Below are 25,010 nucleotides of genomic sequence, written 5' to 3'. Positions count from 1 at the left end.
TAGTTAACCAGTCACATGCTAGGAGTTCCCTGAGGACACCAAAATGGAAGGTAAAAAAACTAGATTAACTTCCCTGGGGGAAGACAGAGAAATCTTGTACTTTGTTCTAACTAATAGGAGAGGGCAACAGAGGACCCTGTACTATGGAAGACCTTTGTGGTTTTTGTCAAGAGATATCTATGATGATTAGATTCTATGTAAGGGGCAGTCAGAGCACATTTTAATATTTTTTTTTATAAATGTACATATTTTATTGCCCCATTGCATATAGCCGGCAATTATGTAATGCAATAAATCACTTGTGTTACAGTGAAGGTTCAAAGCATCCAGTGTGGAGTAACAGAAGGGAGGCAAAAGTTCCAAATACTGTCCTAGATCTAAGTGGGATCTTTGTGCTAAAAGTATCATAAGCTCAAGCCCTAAAATATAAACTTAGAAAACCTTATAAATGCATCTCCATAGCTGCAAGGAAAAGTCCAGTCTGAACTGACCAATTTCAAATGTTTTAGAGGTTCGAGTGTCATAAATTTCATTTAGAAGACACTATTTAAAAACATGTGTTAATGAGTTATACTTTGAATCTATGATCACCATTTAATCAAAATTATAAACCTTGAAAATTGTTGGAATATTTACTCATAGAATTTCATATTGTGCGAGTCAATATAAGTACAAGCTATATATACTTTAGATTGGAAAACATCTGTAACAAAAGAAAAGCAGGCCAATTAAAAATAGTTTCCGTCCAGTATATTGAGGGTCATTAAACAGACTATATTAAAGATCTTCTCTTAAGAAAAGCAATGCTGCAAAGAATGTTCTGTGCTCAGAGCCCCCTTTCACAAGTTTCAGTCTTGATGGTTTAATGATTGGTTTAGATATAATTAGCAGACTCTGCACATGGCACACTGGAGGCTAACATAGAGAAGGTAATTCTTAGACCTACTGCAAAGCAACTTGAGCACTCCAAAGGAATCCAAAGAAGCCTGGCAAATATAACAGCCTCACCAGAATGCCACAGCAAATAAATTGCTTTTCATGCTCAGATTGTCAAATATCCCAAATCTCTCTTTGGAAAGCCGTAATACCGAAGTGGTTTCAATTTTTTATTGTTTCATGCACACTCATTTCTGCACAATCAAAAGGTAAATGATTTAGCAATCATCATCAATTAAACTATATAACTTCAAAGTTTTTAAATATTTTGTGAGTTTTAAAGGGACAGACATAAAATCAAAAGGTATCTTTCCACAAAACAGATTTTCCCAAAGCAATAAAATGTTGACAATGAGTTTTAAGGCTATTTCAGATAAATCTCTTCTCAAATATACTAGCGCCTCTGCTTCTAATGAGAACGACTTATTTTCTGATGATGCAGCAGAAAGTTGAGATGGATTTCTTATTAAGCTTGCTGTCCAAATAAATCAGATTTGGCACAGAATTTCATCTCCTACTTAAAAAGAATTTACTGACAGTCATGTGGTATAGTGAAAAGAGAATTTGGAATCAGAACCTAGTTCTAGGTAAAATCCTGCCTTTGCTATTTGTTATCTGTATGATCTTAGGTAAGTCATTTAACCTCTGCGGGACGAAGTTTCCCTCTTCTATAAAATGAGTTAGCTGGACTAGATGGTCTCTAACATGTGTCTTTCCAGCCTGAAATCTATGTTCTGTGAATATGAATAACACACACATTTTAGTGAAAATATGTTGTTGCCTATTTTGGAGGAAATAAAGAGTTTAAAATGAAACTCAAAATGACTCAAATGGTATGTTTTTCTTGATGGTAGAATAGATCTTTAAAATGCGCATGTTTCCCCTTAAGAAATTCTATTAAGGTGATTTTAAAATCCTGCATTACCAAAACCAAATTACTTCACCATTAATATAAATGTATCCATACAAAATAGTTTGACATAAGTATTAAAAAAAAAATTAGCAAGATTAGTAATAACAGAAATGATATTTGTTTTGTAAGCTGGGATGGTATTCCCTTAAGGAGGCTGTCCTTGGAATTCGGTTGGGCTATGGACAAGGGCCTGGACCACTGGCATGGCTTTCCTGTTAAATGAGGCATAAAAAGGCTCAGCTTGCTACGTCACTGGTGCCTATGGAGGCAGAGAAGGGCAGGATCTATTTTAGAGTTATAGCATATTTTTAAAATTTCTAATTGAAAATCAATTTATTTTGTATTGATTTTTATAGTCAGTGAACATTAATATTCATTTTATTCCAATCCTATGTCTGAATCACTAGTTTGGCCTGGACCATGAAACAACAACTACAACAAACAACAAAAAACCTGAAACACACCCAACTTCTTAATAACAAAAGAGGATATACTTGGCTCCTCCCCGCAACACCTGGAAGATGGGGGGGGGGGGGGGGGGGGGGGGGTAGGAGGAAGGCTAGAGATAGTTTCTCAAAGAGGTGATTACCCTCTTTTTTCTCTTTTGTGCACGTGAATGTATTTGTTAAATTGATAATTTTTTTAAAATGAATTTTAAAATTTAAAAACAAACAGGATATGACCTCTCAAATAACACCAGATACCATCTCCAGGAAAGTCCACAATCTACTCAAGAGGAACTTCAGGCTTTGGATTCTCTACTCTGTAACTGCACTTTTCTTAAAGGACAAGAATTTTTTAGCTTATCAGGTTTTTTTCGGAAGCACTGGGGGGATAACAAGCAATGAGGGTTCAAAACTACATCCCTCCAACATACCTGGGCTGGTGGCATGACTGTTGCTGGTAAAGGATTAGAGATCATAGGGCCAAAAATATCCAGGTCATCATTCAAGGTAGTGGTGATGGTAGTAGTACTGCCATTTGTCACAGGTGCTTCAGGAGGGCCATCTTAAAAAAAAAAAAAAGGTACAGATTCTCATTTTAAAGTAAAAAAAAAAATCTTTAAAATTACAAATGATTAAGATTTATATTGCCTTTAACAACAGTCTCTATATTTTTTAAAAAAAGAACATTTTAAAGTTCTAAGTATTAAATCACCTAGGTCCCAATTTGCATGTTCCTCCATAATAAAACTAACCAGATTTGAAAACAAACAAAAACACAGTACTTCCTTTGTAAGTTTTCTGAAAATTCTCAGAGAAAACACTTTGTTTTGTTTTTCAGCACAGCTGCTTCTGGTGAATGAAGTACTGTTAAAGAAGCAAATTTCTAATCAGGGATGACTTTTCAGGGTACTTAGGACTACACTAGTGGCCTTCAAACTATGTGACTTCAACTTTCCTGTATCACTTCTCAATATGCCCTCTTCCAAAATTTTACATCCCTTCTGAAATTACAACAACATGGTGGGCTAGGGAGGCTGAACAGGCAGGCAGGATTCAGAAACAGAGCAAAGTCACAGCACAGAGGCTGGGCACTGCACAGAGATCTGGCTGATTTTGCCACTACACAAAACAGCTGTTGGGAGAGCTTCAGAGTTCCAATTTCCACCATCTACTTGGAACTCTTTCACAGTGCCCAGATTGAGATGACTGCTCTAAACTAATAGAGATTCTGTTTTTCCAAGTATAACTGAAATCTGGCATCCTTTTATTTCCCATTCATTTCAAACATTTGCAATTCACAATAACCCTTCACTATTACAAATGAATGAGGCTTTGCATAAAATAATTTAAATATACAATTTGCAAAATATAGCCCGTTAGACCTAAATTAAGTTAATTGGAAAGATTACCCATCTGCACTTATTTCCAAATCATTTTTCTGTACTACCACATTACCAAAATTATAATTTTATAAAAAAGGGAACTTAATACATGTAGTTATCATATATCTATCTATCAAGAGTTATGGGCTATTCAGAGGTAAAGCAATCAAAGAAAATTTCTCTGAGGTTATTACTAATTTCAAAAGTTATACCATGCAGGATTTAACTGAGAGTAAGCTTTTCAATTAACAATTAAAATAATCAGAATATAAGACATACATGAGATGAACGCAAACTTGTTTGTAAACCAGTAACTGGAAAATACATCAAAAAAACAAAATTTTTGTCTACATTGAATCCCTTTCAAATGACAATAATAATCTGAATATCAGAACTCTATTAATACATATTTTACATAATAATAGCTAGCATTTATAATAATGCTATAAGGTCTGCAAAATGCTTTACACACATGATTTCATTTGATCCTCACAATAATCCTGAAGTAAATGCTATTATCCCATTTTACAAATGGAGAAACTGAGGTAAAGAAATTGCCTATGAGGTAAAGTCTTGCCTATGCTAATAAGTGTCTGAGTCTGAATCCAACTGCCAGCTAACGCAGTGGCAAGAATGCTAGACTTTAAGCCAGAAAGACTTCAGTTCGAATTCTCCCTCAGATATTCACTAGCAGTGTGACCCCCTTCACAAGTCACTTAACCACTGTGTGCCTTGGTTTATTCATCTGTAAAATGGGGCTCATAATAATAGCATCTACCTCACAGAATTGTTGTGAGGATCAAATGAGATAGCATCTGTATGGTGCTTTGCAAACCTTAAAGGGGTATTTTAGATTTTTAACTCTATTCTACTCCGCATATTATATAAAGTTAAACCAGGAAAAAAACAAAATAAAACAACTTATTAACTTCATATTTAGCAATAAAGAATCTCAACAATTCAAAAGTTTAATCTATCTTGGGGTAGATTATCAATCCTTAGAATTTGACTCTTAACAAAGAGTCTGACTACCAGAAATTTAAAGTCTGTTTTAAAGAGTAGACGCAGCTCTATCTCAGACATAACTGCACGGCAAAGTGATTCACAACATCACGTCCATTACCTCACACAGCATCTGTGAGTATTTTTAAACTGTCTACAACTTTGCATCCTTAACATATGGGAAAATAAGTGTAAAAAGGATGAGCCAGACCTTTTGTATTCTATTCCCATTTCTTATCCTTAATTATAGGACCATAAGCTACTTGTAATTTCTATTTGCATGACAGCTTCTCAATTTCTGTGCTGTTTGGCTTCATACTTGTTTATAATGTCATGTTTCTTGGGGAGAAAATTGTCACCAAGCAACATATGTGGTCTATCTGGCACGTATAGATTGTATATATGCTGACAGTAAAGTCAGGATAGGATAGCAGGCTGTTCAAAGCATTTGTTCAAAGTTTTTATATGGCCCATATTACACCCCCAAACAGCACCATATAGAGAGATATGAGCAGTGCACTAGGATTCAAAATCCTTGGATTTTGCTTCTCATTTTGCCACTAACTAGATGTTTATAACTTGGGTAAGTTACATAAGCTTTCTGTGCCTCAGTTTTTTCATCTGTAAAGTTCAATACAACAAGTTAATTAAGCATCGACTAATGTACAAGATGTTGTGCTAGACAGCCAGAATACAATGAGCAAGGTCACTGGCCATGCTGTAATCCTGCTCACTTACATGGCTATTTTAAAAATCAAATGAAATTATGAATTTAAAAGCCTTTGTCAGTGTTCAGACTTCTCTACATGCAAGATAATAATGCAAAGGGAAAAGTGGTATTTGATGGTGATGTACAGAGTACAGTTTAAAATCTTATCTCACAAATCTTCAAAATTTATTTCAACTTCACAACAAGGAGTGAGAGGGTACAGGAAAAGACTACTTTTATTTGGCAAATGAGAGAGCATCTTGTATCCTGATTTTGTATGTTTAAATACTGAGGGAGATGAGGATGACAGGGAATCAAAATAGAGAAATAGGAAGGAGGGAAAAGATGGAACAATACTTGGTTTACTATTCAGACCTTGGTCTTAAATATTTAGACTGACAAATTATGTATCGGATAAAGAAGATATGGAAGCTTGCAGATAAACCACAGGTGGCTCTGTAGCAGAAGGCTGCTGCTTTACCTACAGCACATAACATTAAAGCAGGCCTTCAAGGACTCTGAAAAACCCATCCATGGTAGAGAATGGATCATCATCAAGGTCTTGAGTTCTAACAGGATGCTACTAAGATTTGTTTTATAACTGTTCCTTGACAGTCAACCCCATGAAAGAGACAAAGAAATGCTGGCCAACACATTCACAAGAGTGAAATACCTTCTAAATGAAAATTAAACTCTAATAAAAATGGTTTGTTTTTTTATCTAAACAGCCACCTGATATTTCTAAATATAAATGAATGCCCTTACTATTCATTAAAACATTCTTTGAACGCTCTGATTCTGAACACACATAAAAATTAAGCCAGGTTCCATATATATATATATATAATTGCCTCATATCTAATCTGGATATTCCATGGGGGTTATGATTGCTTATTTCCATACAACTAACCATGGGAGCCTATAAAATCAGATAACCACATATGGCCATTTAGGATAGGGCAACCAATAGCCCTGAAAATACCTAAAGCAAACCTGAACAGTTTTCAGTGAATTGAAGTAGGTTTTCCTGGTTGGTACTTACCTAATAAAGTAAGCAGGACTCTGCCCTTTTAACTCAAAGCTCTATGAATATTCCCTCTCTTACCACCACTCCTCCCCCCAAGCTGCCCTTCATACTGCCTCAGTTCTTACTATGCATTTCTGTTCACCCTTTCAATTACTCCTTTTCCCAACTGCAATTATTCTGATATTCCCAGATAAACGCTACCCTCACTGCCAATCATAAATCTTCATAAATCTTGGTTCTGACACCATCACATTTCCTTGTTCTTGTACAGCAGATTGTCTATGCAGAAAAACTAAGTACCAGATCACTTTATATATTTAAATACATTTTTCTCCTTCAGAACTCTTTTCTTTTCTCATATTGACTCTGTCTCATCATATAGTATTACGTTCAACTTGAAATCCCAGCCTGTGCTAAGTAGAAGAATCCTCTGTCTAGGACAAACGTACAGATAACTCTACAAATAATCATTATGGGAGAAGCATAAATAAGTTCATGCCCAAGTAGTTACCATTTTTTAAACTGTTTTTTTTTTGGCCTTTCTAACTTAGCAAAGTTTTCAAAGGAAGTAAGCAAGCCAACGAACAGTTATTAAAACCTTATTATGTGCCAGACACTGTGCCCAAGGTTTCACAAGCATTTTTAAATGGGCTTCAATTGTCATTTTATCGTGTTTATCACAAGCCAAAACAGCTTTATTACAAAGTGTGTAGATATTTCAGTTGGTTTTAGTGTGTAGATATTTCAGTTGGTTTTGAATCGCCTTTAATCTTTTCCATATTCAATATTTCAGCAGGGCTGAAAGGAAGAGGGTAGGCAGAGGGAAGAATGGGGGAGGTGATCCTATTATTTGTGCAAAATACATGACACACATATGTATATATACACACACACACAATACACACACACTATACATATATATGTCTATATATATGAAAATTGATTATAGCCGTGCCTAATTGCACAGAAAGGAATAATTCAGCAGTGTATTATTGATTATTAGTCTGTTCACTAAAGGGTGCAGAAGCAGGGATAATCAAAAAAACCATGTGTAAAATCATTCAAAATCTCTCTGTGTCTGACTCAATCAATATGCACCCAGCTCAAGTGTGGAGGATAAGAAAGGTCACCCAGTTTCCTTGGGTGACAGTAAAGAAATTGCTGAGATACAAATCTGGAAGCAAGCTAGATTATCTCAGGTAGTTTAGAGGTATCCCCACATCGCATGAATAATACTCATACAAGATCATTAGAAATTCATTGTATCCTTCCATCATGCTTAATATAAACAAAGGACTGAAAATTCAGTTGAAACACTCAAAATGAATTTAAAATACATTTTTTTCTCTTTTTTCACATGTTGAAATGAAGGGCATCTAAAAATAAAAAAACCCCAAGCTCCACAATTCGAGCACACTACTCATTTAGTAGCCATACAGATTATCACCCAATGTTCAAAAGAAATATATCTGTATCACAATAATTTTCAGTCTTCAGACCAATATAAATCTTTTTCCAGGAAAAAAAGAACCCCAGAATCGTACATAGCCAAGCATGCCTCTACAAAATAAAGTGTACCTCTATGTCAGTAGCTAATCAGCATTCACCAGAGACAGGCGCACACATTTTACTTTTTGCTCTTCTATAGAGCACAGGATGGTAACAGAAAGAGGTAGGCCTCTATAATCAGTATGCAGAGGCACTGGTAGCCAATAAAAATAATGGGAGATCCAAAGTACAAAAAAAGCCTAGGGCAAATGGAAGAAATTTAGCAAGGGACTACTTCCTAAAGAAAAACTGAAGCACAAAGGGCCCCTTGAAAAGGCACTGAGTAAATAGAAGAAATTGGGACAATGCAATTTAAAAAGGAGGGGAAGGAATAGGGGAAACTTTAGTATTAAAAGCAGGCACAAAATCAAAAACTTAGGGACTTTCAGTTTGTACAAGTTCTCACCTTTAAGATTTCTGTGAGGATTTTTAAAAAATAGGAACTGAACATGTAAGTCAATTTTTTTCTTTGGTTCAAAATTAACATTTGAGACTCTCCAAATGGCCAGTGTGCACCTAAGGGAAAATGCAAGGACAAATTTGTTTTCTGTGGTACACAAAGTGTTATCTTTTCAAAAATGCTAAAATGTTTTGAGTTTATTGTTTTAATTAGTGCTATATCTATGAAGACTACAGGGTATGTACCATGTGTGACTTTATTCTAGTACATTCATATGACACTGGTGGTTTTTTAAGTTAACATCTGAAATGTGACACAGTCCCTAAGGCTAGTCTTTATCATACAGAAATCATTTGTTACTGAGATCATAAACTCCTAGAGGAGAAAGACTATGTCTAGTCAATTTTGTGTTATTCTTCCATGCCTTGTACATAGTGAACTTACATTAACTATGTGCTGAATATGCCAAACCTACTCCTTCATTTACATTACTCATGTAAAATTTATTTGACTCAAGTGAATAAAAAGTTCCTTGTCCAGCATCTTTCCCCAAGAAAACAACAAGAAAATACCTATAGTTTATCTCTAATTACGAACTAGATGATAATTTTCCACAATCCATCTATACTTAATGATTTTGAATAGTCCTACTTCTTAACCTAGAGAGCAACAAAATACTATATAAGTGATACTGACAGATCTTATGGTACAATGCAATACGGACACATTGGTTTAGTTGGTTTTCTTTTTCAATTGTCTTCAAGGGGAATCAAGAATCCAACAGAATTTACCTGAAATAAATAAAAACTGTAGTGTATAAAAATATAAAATCATATTCCAAACCTAAAGCTTATCATTCTCTGCAGTCCATTTAATTTTGCATAAATTAGAAATATCTGATCGTCCTCAGACTTCAAATCAGAGCCATGGAGGAAAATAAAAATTTAGAAATTCAGTGCTATAATCTCTCTCCTACCTCATCTATGCCTTCACAGGCAGAAGGCCTAGATGAACTTCATAAGTTCAGAAGGCTCAGTCTCCCTGTTTTCTATTTACTGACTAAATCCCATTCTTACTATACACACAAAGAACTACCCTAGGACAGTGGCAACCTATCTGGTATTCAGCAAATAGTAACCAAATTCATCCTGTTCTGTCATTACCTGCTTAAACAATAATAATCTTAAAAAAACATCAAAAAGCAATGAGGCTTTAGTGAATACTACTCTAGGACAATTATGTATGTCAATAAACAAATGGATGTCATGTTCTTCCTTACTATTTTTTGGATAACCACAACAAGCTGCCTTGAGTGTACCCTTGATACAATGAAAACTGTCAGGTCCAATACTTTACTGGGAACTACTGAGGCATTCTTACTCCTGCACACCCCACAAAAAAGAAAGAAATGTAAAGTAGTCACAACACTTATTCAAGTGGTTTTTCTGTGAGCCAGTGATGTTCACCTCAGTATCAACACATTTAAGTTATCATTATTAATCTCAGATTTATTACAAAAACAAAACAACCCTTTTCATTTCTATTCAAAGAGTGGTTCAAATCAACAAATATTCATTAACTTATTATGTACAATACATTTTGTTATGTCCTGTTGTCCTGGAGCTTAAGGCCCCAGCTTCAAAACTGAAATTTAGATTTAATTTATAATGAACTATGTTTTACTTAACAAAATGGTACAATAACTGTTATGAGATTATAGCACCTAGCACAGAACCTAAGCACCTCCACTTAATATTTGTTGAATTAAAGTGTCTTGATAATTTTCCTCATAAAATCAGCTACTTAAAATTTTTTTTAATAATGTGGGAGCTAGGGCACCAGGGTTATATGTTAAAAAAAAAAAAAAAGTTTAAAAATATATTCTCCTAATGTTAAAACAGTGTATGTTTGGATTCAATGAAAAATAGATCTAACAAAATCCATTACCAATAACTTTAGTTGGTATAAAGTTTTTGCACAGAAAGAAATAAACGAAGTATATGTTTATTGTTCTTTTGCCAAATAGTGCCCATTTCTAAAGCAAACTCCTTCAAATTCCTTCATCTGATCTTTATTTGAATAAAAGGTCCGACAGTGCCTCAGAGGTTAATGTTGCTAGATGAAGGAAACCCTAAGGTCACCGTAATCTTTTCAGAAGAGAGCTACAAATCTAAAGTGACCCGAGAGCTACCAAAATGAAATTGCTTAAGGGATACCTTTAGTTAAGCCAACCTTTTCATCACACATCTCAGCAAACAGACATACTCCAGATGAATATCATTTTATACCCTCAGATCATGCTGAGCTATAAAATAAAGAAAAATGTTTTTAAATGAACATGAAAAATTTAATGAGAAAGTATGGATGGATGGGTTAGGTTGTAATCTACACTAGAGATATCAAACACAAGGGTAGCAATGCTACTAAAACCAAATTAAAATATAATTGGGAAATACTTAACAAAATAAATAAAAATACAATAGAATACAGATAATGTTAATGTGTAGTTAGTATGCAGATAAGTCAATATGCAGCCTGCAGGGATTCTTATGTACTGTGTTGTAGTAGATTCGTTTCTATTTGAGTCTGACATCACTGATCTGCATCACTAGAAGAAATACCCACAGTGATAAAACCATTAATTGAGTGAAATATTTGAACAAAAAAAAATTTGTTCAAAAATGTAGTCCCACTGTCCCACGGTTTCTTTTTTTTTGTATTTAAATTTATTTAAGTTTTCAACATTTATTTCCACAAAATTTTGAATTCCAAATTTTCTCCCCATCTCTCCCCTCCCCCCACCCAAAATGCTGAGCATTCTAATTTACCCCTATCACCAATGTGCCCTCCCTTCCCTTATCCCCCTCTTCTCTTTTGTCCTGTAGGGCAAGATAACTTTCTATACCCCATTACCTGTATTTCTCATTTCCTAGCTGTATGCAAGAACAATACTCAATAGTTGTTCTGTTGGGATTGGAAGCTCAATTCCGTGTGGACGGTCTCGGGCGGGTAAAAGTGGGACTTCTAAATCTTAGAGTCTTACGAGGCCCTCCATGAACAGCGGGGGTTCGAGAAGGTCAGACTGAGCTAGCTCAGCTAGCTCAGGTATTTCCGCCTCTCCCCCGGAGATACCTGATGGGTGGAGTCTCCCTGCCCTCGAGGTCGTCCCGGATTGGAGCACACCTAGTTACCTAACAGCACGGTATTGAGATGCAAACTGTGTGGCTGAAGGTTAAGTAGGATTGAGGAAGCCGGAAAGCTCTCTTAGCACGTGAGGAGCCAAAGAGGACAGTAGGCTCCGCTTCTTTTCTTTCCTCTCTCCCCTCCCCCTCTCTCCCCGCTTGTACTTCTACTTCCAATCCCTTAAGCTTAGCCTCCTTAGGAAATCTCCCCCTCTTCCTCCTAAGGAAGACCCCCCTGCACTTGTAACCTGGACCCTGAAATAAAGCTCAACCCCTGTTCAACTCTGGAACGTCCTTTCTCTCATACGTTTATCCGGTTTGGCCAACCGAAGACCTCGGAGGTGAGGTAAGAAAGACTCAGGTAGCCCAATACAGGCCACTAGGCTTGGCATTGTTCCTAAAACTCTGAGTTCCAACCTCCCTCCCCATCCATCCCCTTTGGGAAGGCAAGCAATTCAACATAGACTGTATCTGTGTAGTTTTGCAAATGACTTCCATGATAGTCTTGTTGTGTAAGACTAACTATATTTCCCTCCATCCTATTCTGCCCCCCATTTCTTCTATTCTCTCTTTTGTTCCTGTCCCTCCCCAAGAATGGTGACTTCTGATTGCTCCCTCCTCCCACTGCCCTCCCTTCCATCATCCCCCCCATTTTTCCTGTATTGTAAGATAGGTTTTCATAGCAAAATGAGTGTGCACTTTATTCCTTCCTTTAGTCGAATGTGATGACAGTAAGCTTCATGTTTTTTTCTCTTACCTCCCCCCTTTTCCCTCCACTGAAAAGTCTTTTACTTGCCTCTCATGAGATAATTTTCCCCATTCCATTTCTCCCTTTCTCCTCCCAATATATTTCTCTCTCACCCCTTAATTTCATTTAAGATATGATCCCATCCTATTCAATTCACTCTGTGCTCTGTGCATGTGTGTGTGTGTGTGTGTGTGTGTGAGAGAGAGAGAGAGAGAGAGAGAGAGAGAGAGAGAGAGAGTATGTGAAATCCCATCAACTACTCAAGACACTGAAAAAAGTTTCAAGAGTTACAAATATTCTCTTCCCATGTAGGAATGTAAACAGCTCAACTTTACTAAGTCCCATTTGATTTCTCTTTGCTGTTTACCTTTTCATGCTTCTCTTGATTCTTGTGTTTGAGAGTCAAATTTTCTTTTCAGCTCTGGTTTTTTATCAAGAATGCTTGAAAGCTCTCTATTTCACTGAAAGACCATTTCCCCCCCCTGAAGTATTACATTCAGTTTTGCTGGGTAGGTGATTCTTGGTTTTAGTCCTAATTCCTTTGTCTTCTGGAATATCCTATTCCACATCCTTCGATCCCTTAATGTAGAAGCTGCTAGATTTTGTGTTATCCTGATTGTATTTCCACAATACTTGAACTATTTCTTTCTAGTTGCTTGCAATATTTTCTCCTTGACCTGGGAACTCTGGAATTTGGCCAAAATGTTACTAGGAGTTTCTTGTTTTGGATCTCTTTCAGGAGGCGATAGGTGAATTCTTTCAATATTTGTTTTGCCCCCTAGTTCTAGAATATCAGGGCAGTTTTCCCTGATAATTTTTTTTAACTTATTTATTTAACTTTTAACATTCATTTTCACAAAATTTTGGGTTCCAAATTTTCTCCCCTTTTGTCCCCTCCCCTCACCCCAAAACACTGAGCGTTCTAATTGCCCCTGTCTGCCAATCTGCCCTCTCTTCTATCATCCCTTGTCTCCATCCTATACCCCTTTACCTGTATTTCTTATTTCCTAGTGGCAAGAACAGTACTCGACAGTTGTTCCTAAAACTTTGAGTTCCAACTTCTCTTCCTCCCTCCCTCCCCACCCCTTCCCTTTGGAAGGCAAGCAATTCAATATAGGCCAAATCTGTGTAGTTTTGCAAATGACTTCCATAATAGTAATGTTGTGTAAGAACTAATTATATTTCCCTCCATCCTATCCTGTCCCCCATTACTTCTATTCTCTCTTTTGATCCTGTCCCTCCCCAAGAGTATTGACTTCAGATTGCTCCCTCCTCCCCATGCCCTCTCTTCCATCATCCCCCCCACCCTGCTTATCCCCTTATCCCCCACTTTCCTGTATTGTAAGATAGGTTTTCATACCAAAATGAGTGTGCATTTTATTCCTTCCTTGTGATGAGAGTAAACTTCATGTTTTTCTCTCACCTCCCCTCTTTATCCCTCCACTAATAAGTCTTTTGGTTGCCTCTTTTATGAGAGATAATTTGCCCCATTCCATTTCTCCCTTTCTCCTCCCATATATTTCTCTCTCACTGCTTGTGATCATTTTTTTAAGATATGATCCCATCCTCTTCAATTCACTCTGTGTACTCTGTCTCTATGTGTGTGTGCGTGTGCATGTGTGTGTGTGTAATCCCACCAACTACCCAGATACTGAATAGTTTCAAGAGTTACAAATATTGTCTTTACATGTAGGAATGTAAACAGTTCAACTTTAGTAAAGTCCTTTATGACTTCTCTTTGCTATTTACTTTTTCATGCTTCTCTTCATTCTTGTGTTTGAAAGTCAAATTGTCTTTTCAGCTCTGGTCTTTTCATCAAGAATGCTTGAAAGTCCTCTATTTCAGTAAAAGACCATTTCTCCCCCCTGAAGTATTATACTCAGTTTTGCTAGGTAGGTGATTCTTGGTTTTAGTTCTAGTTCCTTTGACTTCTGGAATATCCTATTCCACTCCCTTCGATCCCTTAATGTAGAAGCTGCTAGATCTTGTGTTATCCTGATTGTATTTCCACAATACTTGAATTGTTTCTTTCTAGCTACTTGCAATATTTTCTCCTTGACCAGGGAACTCTGGAATTTGGCCACAATGTTCCTAGGAGTTTCTCTTTTTAGATCTCTTTCAGGTAGTGATCGGTGAATTCTTTCAATATTTGTTTTGCCCCCTGGTTCTAGAATATCAGGGCAGTCTTCCTTGATAATTTCATGAAAGATGATGTCTAGGCTCTTTTTCTGATCATGGCTTTCAGGGAGTCCCATAATTTTTAAGTTGTCTCTCCCGGATCTATTTTCCAGGCCAGTTGTTTTTCCAATGAGATATTTCACATTATCTTCCATTTTTTCATTCTTTTGGTTTTGTTTTGTGATTTCTTGGTTTCTCATAAAGTCATTAGCCTCCATCTGTTCCATTCTAATTTTTGAAGAACTATTTTCTTCAGTGAGCTTTTGAACCTCCTTTTCCATTTGGCTAATTCTGCTTTTGAAAGCATTCTTCTCCTCATTGGCTTTTTGAACCTCTTTTGTCAATTGAGTTAGCCTATTTTTCAAGGTGTTATTTTCTTCAGCATTTTTTTGGGTCTCCTTTAGCAAGGTGTTGACCCACTTTTCATGATTTTCTTGCATCTCTCTCATTTCTCTTCCCAATTTTTCCTCCACCTCTCTTACTTGATTTTCAAAATCTTTTTTGAGCTCTTCATGGCCTGAAACCATTTCATATTTATTTTGGATGTTTGGGATATAGAAGCCTTGACTTTTATGTCTTTCCCAGATGGTAAGCATTGTTCTTCCTCATCCCAAAGGATGGGAGAAGATATCTGTTCACCAAGAAAGTGATCTTCTATAGTCTTATTTTTTTTTCCCCTTTTTTGGGCATTTTTCCAACTAGTTACTTGACTTTAGGGTCCTTTGTCAAGAGTAGGGTATACTCTGGAGATCTCTAAGATCTCAGCTCCTCCCAAGTGGCACAATCAAGTGTGTACACTGGTCTAGGAGCAGAGAGAGATTTTTGTGCCCAGAATCTTAGCAGAGCTTCCTTTTCACAACCACCTAGCCTCCAGTTTCTCCAAGCCAGCATTGGGGGCTGAGATTCAGATGAGCTGCATGGGCAGGGCTGCCATTCAGTGTGAGATAAAGATCAGCTCCCTCAGGGTCTCTACACAGAGCTGAGGTAAGAACAGGCTGCTCAGTGTCCCCAGGGTTTTTACGACCCAACAATGGATGTGGGCTGCTGTAGGGGCTGTTGTGGGAACTGCTGCCACTAGGCCAGTTGAAAAATCCCTGTCACTGACCTTTGGCGCCCGTGGGTTAAGGGATCTGCGAACCGCTGCTACTGCGACTAGAGATTCTGTGCCGAGCAGCCAAGGCTGGGCTGGGCTTGTCTGGGTTCCGCTCCATGTCCAGTGCAACAGACGTTTCCCGTTGGCCTTTCAGGTCATCTCCTCCACTCGATTGTTCTTCACTTCTGCTGCTCCAAAATTTATTGAGAGTTCCTCTCTACAGGAATTATATGGGCTGTGTGGGGAGAGCCTGCATATGTGTGTCTTTCTTGGCTCTGCCCCACCACGGTTTCTTGATGGTCTAACTAGTACCAAAATCCCTTCTAGATAAAACATAATGCTGCTGCTCAAGGTCATGATTAAGCAGTGCCCTCATTCTGCCTTCCATTTTGTCCTCTGGCACCTCAGATGGTAATAATCCATGTACTTACAAATCAAAGCTTGCCAAGTCTTTCTTTTTCTGGCTTCTCTCATCTTTATCTGTATTGTCTACACAAACTAGCAAAATACAATCATAAGTAAACATGACTACAATGATGAAGGGATTTTCACAGTATAACATTCCTTTTTAGGTCTAAATTATCAAAGTAGTGCTGAGCAGTAGTAACAGCCCTAGTGCTGGTGGTAAAGTGCTTTACATATTATCTCCTCAGATCCTCACAACAATAAGTGAGGTGGGTGTTATTACTATCCCCATTTTGCAAATGAGGAAGTTGAGGCTAAGTGTCAGCCTCAGGTTAAATGCTGTGGGCCACAAAGTTATAAATTCTAAGGCAGAATGTGAACTTTGTTCTTCCAGACTCCATGTCTACCACTTTTAGCTACTATAGCACCTAGGTGAAAGAAATTAAACTTAGAAGCAGGTGAGACTTGGGTTTGGAATCCCACCTCAGGCACATTAGCTGTGTGATCCTGGGCAAAGTACTTACCATCTGTCAGCTTTAGTTTCATCTTCTGTAAAATGGGAATAATAATGGCACATAGCAGATTTACTTTGTAAATCTTAGAGTGCTACAGAAATGTTAGAAAAGAATGATATTAATATTTACTAATGATATTATTTTAGGTCTAAATTAGTCTCTCTTTAGCATGACCCTTTCATTAACACACATAAATTACCTTTATCTTATAACACAGGTCAAGCATTAAGACTGTGCATGTTTAAATGGCCTCAATCAACCCTTTCACTGACTTATAATGAAATAGAAGTAGTTGCTGTGTTCATCCTTCATTTTTGAAGAAGACCATGACATCAGAGAAATGATGACATGACTTGCACTTGACTTTGCTTTGAGTAAGGGAGGGCTGTGCAAGGTCACCAGCCTCACTTTCTCCTCCTGAGCCATCTGGATACAATGACCAGAAGTAGTATTAAAGAGAGGAAATACTGCATAGTGGTGTAAAAGCAAGCACCCCAACATACACAGGAAGGCCTACTATCACAGGTTCTTGGATCTGTTTTTCTAAAAGGGAAGCAACTTGAGGGATCAATAATCACTTTAATCAAACACATGTCATTCACTTAGAAATTCAGAGAAAATACAGATCAAGAGACATAGTTTCCAAATGTCTGATACAAGCAATACATACATCATAAATCAACAGACAGATCCAACTATCTGACCATTACATACATAGAGTTACCAGAGAGAAAAACACCAATATCTGGGTTTTCAAAGCTGATAGGCTGCTTAGAGGCTTCCCAGAGTCTCATATGGCCAAACAAATACTTTCAGTCAGTAAGCCCCAAAGTAAAGCCTCACCTTAGAGTATTTATACATTTTTTAGAGCCTGAGGGCATTCCCAACCCTTGAGAATGAGTGCCTCCTTAGAAACTTAACAAAAGGTATGGGCCTTCCTACAAATCTTCCTTAATCAAACTCCCCTTAATGGGCAGGCCCCTTAATGGGTGAGGAAGATCTTTAATTACATTATAATAATTAACAATACAAATACATATACTATTTCTAGTAAAAGTAACTCTTGTTCTGTACTTTACTCCTAGTAAAGATTCTTGGTTGATAAAGGCAAGATTCAATCAGAGGCACCTGATTATACTAAAACAAAAACAGCAAAAGATCCTACTTTGCTTGCCATCACAAGTGGATAGAAGGTAGGAACTGGAGTCAGTCTGGATTCAAATCCTGCCTCTGACTAGCTGACCTCTTGAGGTCTCTTTAGGATCTAAATCTATGATTCTATGATACTTTCTTATGTATATGATCATGGGAGAAAAAACCCCACTTATTCAATTGGTATCCCAAGCAACTCTCTCAATCTACAGGCTACAACTGACCTATCATTATCAGGAGTTTCCACACCAAAATATCCCTAGACTGATAGAATCATAGATCTGGGCCAGAAAACAAATATGAAAGGTATTATCAGCCAGCTTTCTAGTCTCAGGTCAAGCTATCTTTTCAGCTTCCCTGTCTAATCTCAGGAGAAGATTCATTCCTATTTGGACTCTAGACTTATCCTCCTGATCTTGCGTTCAGATTTCACTGACATTTGCTGCCCCTTCCCAAGGTTTGCAAATGCTTGTCCTCTTTCTTGTAAATCCTCCCCCCGACCTCCCTAACCCCACCCCCACCCCACTCCCCGCTATCTTCTCTTTGGCCTATGATATTTAATTAGTACTTTCCCTTAAGGAAAAATGAATTTTCTACTCTGTCCATCTCTGTGACTGAGCTACTTGAAAAGGCCTTAGCCTCAAACGGACAGGGTTACCCATTGCATCCTGGGCCATCTCCAGTCATCCTGATGAAAATCAGGTCACTGGATCCAGATGGCTCAGGAGGGAAAGTGAGGCTGGTGACCTTGCACAGCCCTCCCTCACTCAAATCAAAGTCAACTACAAGTCATGTCATCATTTCCCTGATGTCATGGTCCTCTTCAGAAACAAAGGATGAACATAACAACAACTCTAGTGGGATCTTTTCACTATTCTTATGTTCCCCCCATACTGGAGCCATCACACTGATCCTGCTCCTTTTGAAACTTCTCTTCTGTTCTACATTTCATAGGCTTCTCCTACCCTGCCAATTCATCTTCCTTCTTCAGCTCTCCTACCATCTTAAATTTTTTATGAAATCATTCACTTTTCTTGCCTGCCTCTAGTAGAGGCTGAAGGTTACTTCTGAGCACAATCACTTTCTTCAGGGGACTATTTTATCAATCACTTCACTGATACATACACATTTACATTTTCATAACCTCCACAGGTTCTGATTATACTTAAAAAAACCAAACAAACCCTAACCATTTTTAAAAACCTTGTCATCCATCTTCTCCAAAGAAGGAAGGAATAGGCATCCACCAAAAGTAATTAAACAAATTATCCTTAATGGAAACAAACCTCTTGAAAAGCAAGACTGTGAGTTACAGAACCAAAATATAAAGGTCTAGCTGTGTGACCTTAGGTAACATCACAAACCCTCTGTGCATCAGCTCATCAAATGAGTTGGGATAATGATACTTACACTACCATAGCTCTGAGTTGTTATAAAGATCAAAGACACACCATGTAAAGCACTTTGCAAACCTAAAAGCTACAGAAGTATGAGCAATTATTACTACACCGGCACCTACTATCATTCTCATCGCTTTAAAAATATAGCAACTACAAAACCATAGGAAACCGTAACTAAAATTTCAGTCACTCTGGTTACAGTGTTCCTTAAAATTAACTTATATTTACTTGACTTGGCCAAATGGCAGTAGAAGGGTCTGAGGAACCATCAGTGCTTAGGAGCCATTCCCTAGTTGTCTGTAACTTATCTCCCTCTTCAACTGTTTTCTTATACTTTTTAGTTTAAAAGTAATCCTTTACCACTCCTGCCCCTTAGTACATTTTCAACTTGCAAGATGAGTTAAAAGCATTTTGTAAAGTTTGTTTCCAAATAAGTGCCTATATACAATTCTCCTTGAAACAGACTGTTATGGTGAAAAAGGCAATTTGTTTATCTCCCTTATTAGGTAAAGAATTGGATTTGATGATAATAATTGTGTCATACTAAAGCTATCATACCCTCTCAACTTTGCCATTTCAGCTGAATGGTGCATTAAAATAAAAAGTCCTGTTTTCTTAAAGAATATTAGCTTTTCTCACATTCTTAAGTTGTACCTATTTCTAAGAGTCTGACACTCAGCTTCAAGACATTTTAATAAAGACTACTTGTTCAGATTATGTCTATCTGCTTATACCCACATAGCCACATTTTTAAAAGTTTTTTGTTGAAAAAGACTAGTGAACTGTTTAGATGACAAATTCTTTAGATTAAGTTGTGCAAGCAAGAGAAAATAGGTAAATTTAAATCGATACAATTCAGACAATGAAGACTACGTACATGCACTGATAATATCTATGGTGGTACTATTTCCTGAGCTGGATTTCCATTAGCAAGATAATACTTACGTTATATATCATAATGGTGGATTCCTTAGCACTATAAGCATTTAACAGCATATATGACCACTAATTTGCATAGCAGGAAGGACTTAGCAGACTATGTCTAGGACTAAATTAAAAGGCGGCAAATTTCTGCTCAAGAAAAGCAACAACTGACAGTATGGCAGAGCTGATAGCTAACCTTGGAGTCAGACCAAGCTGGGTTTAAGTCCCCTCTCTAATATATACTGCATGGCCCTGGGAAAGTTACTTATCCTCCCCAATGCTCCAAAAAAACTCTTTAAGACCAAAAGTTCCACAACAGTTATTGATCTGCATTGGTAAAGGGAGTTTCCTTACAGGGAATCCGTAACACTAATGAGATCACAGGTTCAAACAAACAAAACAATAAAAATAAATCAATTTAAAAATATTTGTTAATGCATACCAAGTATTGTGCTAGGCACCAGAGAAATGAGTACAAAGAATTAAACAATCCCTACTCTCAAGAGTTTTCTATATTCTAATGGAATTGACAAGTGAATATAAAATACAGAACAAATATTAAGTTAACAAACACACATGTGTAAACACACAAGGAAGGGAGGACAGTAGCAGGTAGGAAATCACAAAAGATGGGTATCTGAACTGCATCTTAACAGAAGAGGGAGACTAAGAAGTAGAGGTGAGAAGGAAGTACATTATAGGATCAGAGAGTGCAAAGGCAGAGATGGGGAGATGGAGTGTCCTTTGTGACAAACAAAGAAAAGTAGTAGTATGACTAAAATGGCAGATAAAGGCGGGCTGCATAGGGCCTTAAAAGCTAAACAGTGGAGATGACACTATATTCTAGAGGCAAGGGGAAGTCACTGGTATATGATGAGTAGTGAAGTCACATCAGCAAAGTCTGACCTGAGCTTAAAGAAAATTAATCTTGACTGCAGATATAGAATGGACTGGAAGGGTGAGAGAGTCAAGGCAGGGTGACCAATCAGGAAACTGCCACACTAATCTAAAGATCAGGTGGTGAGGGCCTGTACTAAAGTCGCAGCTGTGTGATATGGGTATATGAGGAAAAGTGAGGGTATACTGAGATAATGAAGGGGTAACACTAGAAGAGCGGAGCTGCCTTTGACAGAAATAAGGAAGTCTGAAGACGTGAGGGTTGAGATGAAGATGTTGTCAGGACATCTAGTTTGAAATATCCAACAGGCAATTGGGAAGATAATATTGAAGCTCAGGAGAGAGCCTGGGGCTGAATGTGTAGATATACAATAAACAATAAACAAGTAGTTACACAAAAATGGAATGAACCACCTTCTTAGACAGTGAGTTCACCCAGAGAAACGTTCTGGCTGAACTGAACGGCCTTCATCGCAAGGATGTTCTAAGAAAGGACTACCGTTCAGATGGGATTAAAAGCTCTATGTGGTCACTCTATGACTCTATGAGTCTCTTCAGGCAATAGCCTTATGACTTTCTGAAGGATAATTTAGCTCTTGCCCTAAAGTTTTTGAACCATTTGAACTAAAGTAGGCACAAGAATTAATTTTGGTTCTGGGCACGCTGTGGAGGTCCAGGTCTTAAGACAACTCCCCCCCCAACATATACATACACACATATGTAAATATACACATACACATGTGTGTGTATATGTAGCATATCACTCCCTGCACCCTTTGAACTCTCAATCCTTTGAGCCCCGGACATGGAATCAAATAAGAAAGGTCATCACTCTCTCCCTAAAAGGCTGAGGAAGAGTTAAGGAGTGTTAAGGGTCTACAGATGGAGGGAAAGGGTGTGAATCTTGAGTATGTAAAAGGGAGAAAAATGTGATAGAGACAAAACTGAAGGTTGACACCTGATTTTGACACATAGTAATTTCTATGACTTTGGGCAAATCACCAGAGCTCTAAATATCAATTTCCTCATCTGTAAAATGGGACTTGTTTTTACCTATTTTACCTATCTCATTGTAACTCAAAAAGACCCCAAAGAACTTTGGTCAGTTACACAACTAGGGCCTGAAATCAGTTTCTGGGATGAAAGAACCAGATCCTATTTTTCGGGCCCTTCCTACTTCAGCTAACTATGTGACTCTGGGTAAATCATTTAACTAACCTTCCTAAGGCTCAGTTTCATCATCTCAAAAATGAGAGTCAGGTTGGATTATGTCTAAAGTTCCTTTTAGCTCCAAAGCTTCTACTTCCATAACTTGCAACAACTAGTTTCTTTCAGGTAATATAAGTAAAGAGTGACCTTGCTGCTCTGGAAACAATCTCCGAAGAGGAAATAATTCTTCTCACAGGTATAACTACTTGCTAAGGATCCTAAGGTCCTCTTAAATTTAAAGCTGGAGGCCCCCTGGAGGTTACCTAATCCCATCCCCTTATTTTATAGATGAGGACAATGAAGCATAGAGAAAGTAGGTGATTTGTCCAAGCGCACCCAGGTATTCAATGGTAGAGCCTGAGAAGTGACCCAAGTATTAAGACTCCATAATGCAGTGTTCTTCCACCGTAACAAACCACTTATACTGCAGTTGATGCTTTGACAGATTAATACCTCTGGGTAGATCATACTTTATAAGGACATGAAATAACAGGCCAAAAGGAATACGATTTAGCCTGATTCACTAAAGCTGGATAAGAAAGAACATGACCTCAATTAACTAATGCTTCATTTCAAGAAAGAAACTAGTTACTCTCAAATGATCTTTACTTTACCTATGTAGCATCATAGAAAAGTTTTCACTGTAGAGAACGTGGGATACCAATAATAAGTATGTAAATATTACCTATATGGAGTAGTCACGCATATTTTAAAGACAGATACAAATTATAAATGAATAAACCAGCCACAATACCAACTCAAGTGAACTGGAAATGCTACAACAATCTTATAAGGTGGTTAGTTTTAATAAGACAGTCTTAATTTGGAATATGACAGAAACCTTTTCTTCCCTTGTCCTTCATAAGCCAAAGTACAAAAAGGAATACAGAAATTACGAGGACTAGCAACTTCACATAATTATGTTTATAGCCTCCAGTCTTAAATTCCATTTTCAAAATTACACTTATTTTTTATGTATCTATCATACTACTTTTCACTACCACATTAGGAAATTTACTTCTGGAGGGAAAAACATTTGCATGATATATACCAGCTTTTAAAGAAATGAATAAAATATAATAACACTGATTCTCAAAACAGGAAAGAATTTACCCAAAGAGAACTAAAATAATTTTTTTCAGAAAGCAAGTCCTTCCAAATGTCTTACTTTATCCTTTAGTTTTTCCCAAACTGAAAGAAAAATTCATTACTGCTATGAAACACAGATACTGCTGAAAATTATGGTTGCTTTGCAAATCCTCTGAGGAGGAATATAAAAAAGAATTGACAATATTTGTAGATAAATGCTACAAATGACTGGCACTTCTTGAATCAAAGCTTATTTACTTATAAGACAAAGTCCATATTGTTATCTGCTAGCCTAAGGAAAAAGGGACATTAGACAAAAATGAACAATAAACTCAGATACTAGAACTGTGCATGGAATATGGAAGATGGCTTTAGCCAACTTAAAAATTATCAGCACATTATACAATAAGCACACCATAGCATACTGTTACTTTAAAAAGAAAAAAAAAGCTCACATATACACCAAATCCCACTTTTCTATTTTAAATGTTGAAATGTCATAGTCTACGAAGCCTTTGAAGATTACTTTGATATCTCTCCTTTCCCTAAGGAGCTCATTACTTGTATTTCAGTGAAGACAGTGCTGACAGACACCAGCCCCCTTATTAAAGATTTCCTTTATAGTGGGAGAACTCAGTAGACTTAATCATAGCATTTTCAAATTCAGTCCATGGTATCTGTTGGCATATTGAAGATAAAGCCATTATGTTCATTTTGAATGAAGGTCTCTTTCAATGCTCCATAACAAAAATGAAAGATTTTATTATTTATTACTTACCGAGTCCTAAAAGATCAATAGTGGGTTCTGCTGCCTTTTTGGGGCTGGTGCTTTTTTTAAATTCCTGATTCGGTTCTTCTTTCTTCTGGGGCTTTAAAAAGTAAACAATAAGGTTTGTGGATGCTTCTTAAATAATGTAAGTTTCTAATAATCACCATTAATTCTGTTAACATGAGTTCTACAACTTAAAAGCAATTGTCACATACGTTACCATGAGGGCACCACAGTGGAGCAGTGGCTAGAGCACTGGACCTGAAGTCAGTAAGGCCTAAGTTCAAATCTGGCCTCAGACACTTACTGGCTATAGGACCCTGGGCAAGTCACTTGACTTCTCTGTGCTTCAGCTTTCTCACCTGTAAACTAATAGTGCCTATTTCCAAGGACGGTGTGAGGATAAAGTAGATAATATTTGTAAATTGCTTTACAAATCTTGAAGCACTATATAAATGCTAGCTATTGTTATTACCACAAACCAAAATTATCTCTGAATATCACAAAACAACACTCAAAAATTATGGTACCAAGCAGTGAATGAAAATTTTTTGTTAACTTTTATTAAACTTGTTATTAATAGTGAATTCTAGTTTTAAGTGTATTTTTTCCTTTTATCGTACATCCTCTTTCTGGTAGATCAACTTTCTATACTAATTGCAATTACTTTTTAGCATTTTCCTCTGATTTCCCAAACGTACCTACCTTTTATCTGTTCACTCAAGTCTTATCTCTGATTTTATTTTTATTAAATAACATCCCATGCAGAGGAGACCTAATCAGCATGCCACCTAGGAACCACTCCTAGGCTGACTCTGTAGCAATCCCTTTCCCTGGGAAATGCTACTCTAGCTAGCTGTTAGGCTCGGTGGTCCAGATCTGTCTGCCTTCCAAAGAATGTAACTAATGAGACCAAAACCCCTATGTCTCCTGCTTCCTCCAGAGTTTCAAGCCTTGTCACTTTTATACAGAAGGAATCTTCTGATCAAGGGGCAGCTAGGTGGTACAGTGAATAGACTGCCCACTATGAGCCCTGGAGTCAGGAGGACCTGAATTCAAATATGACCTCAGACACTCATTAGTTGT

The 25,010-nt window shown here is 37.2% G+C and overlaps 1 protein-coding gene across 10 annotated transcripts in view; it reads right to left on the bottom strand.

Moving 5' to 3' along the window:
* The window catches only part of SMAP1 (small ArfGAP 1), a 326,484-nt gene that overhangs the window by 9,335 nt on the left and 292,139 nt on the right, over nt 1–25,010 (bottom strand). For all 10 annotated transcript variants that reach the window (XM_072642575.1, XM_072642576.1, XM_072642582.1 and 7 more), the window contains 2 exons: nt 23,934–24,024; nt 2,727–2,857 (listed from right to left, as the gene is read on the bottom strand). In XM_072642575.1, the coding sequence (XP_072498676.1) occupies nt 2,727–2,857; nt 23,934–24,024 (222 nt within the window). The remainder of the gene's footprint in view (nt 1–2,726; nt 2,858–23,933; nt 24,025–25,010) is intronic.

This window comes from Notamacropus eugenii, chromosome 2 (assembly GCF_028372415.1).
Source record: "Notamacropus eugenii isolate mMacEug1 chromosome 2, mMacEug1.pri_v2, whole genome shotgun sequence".
In the NCBI taxonomy this organism is placed as follows: Eukaryota; Metazoa; Chordata; class Mammalia; order Diprotodontia; family Macropodidae; genus Notamacropus; species Notamacropus eugenii.
The sequence above is the reverse complement of the archived record's forward strand: the minus strand, read 5'-3'. Positions and strand labels throughout refer to the sequence as shown.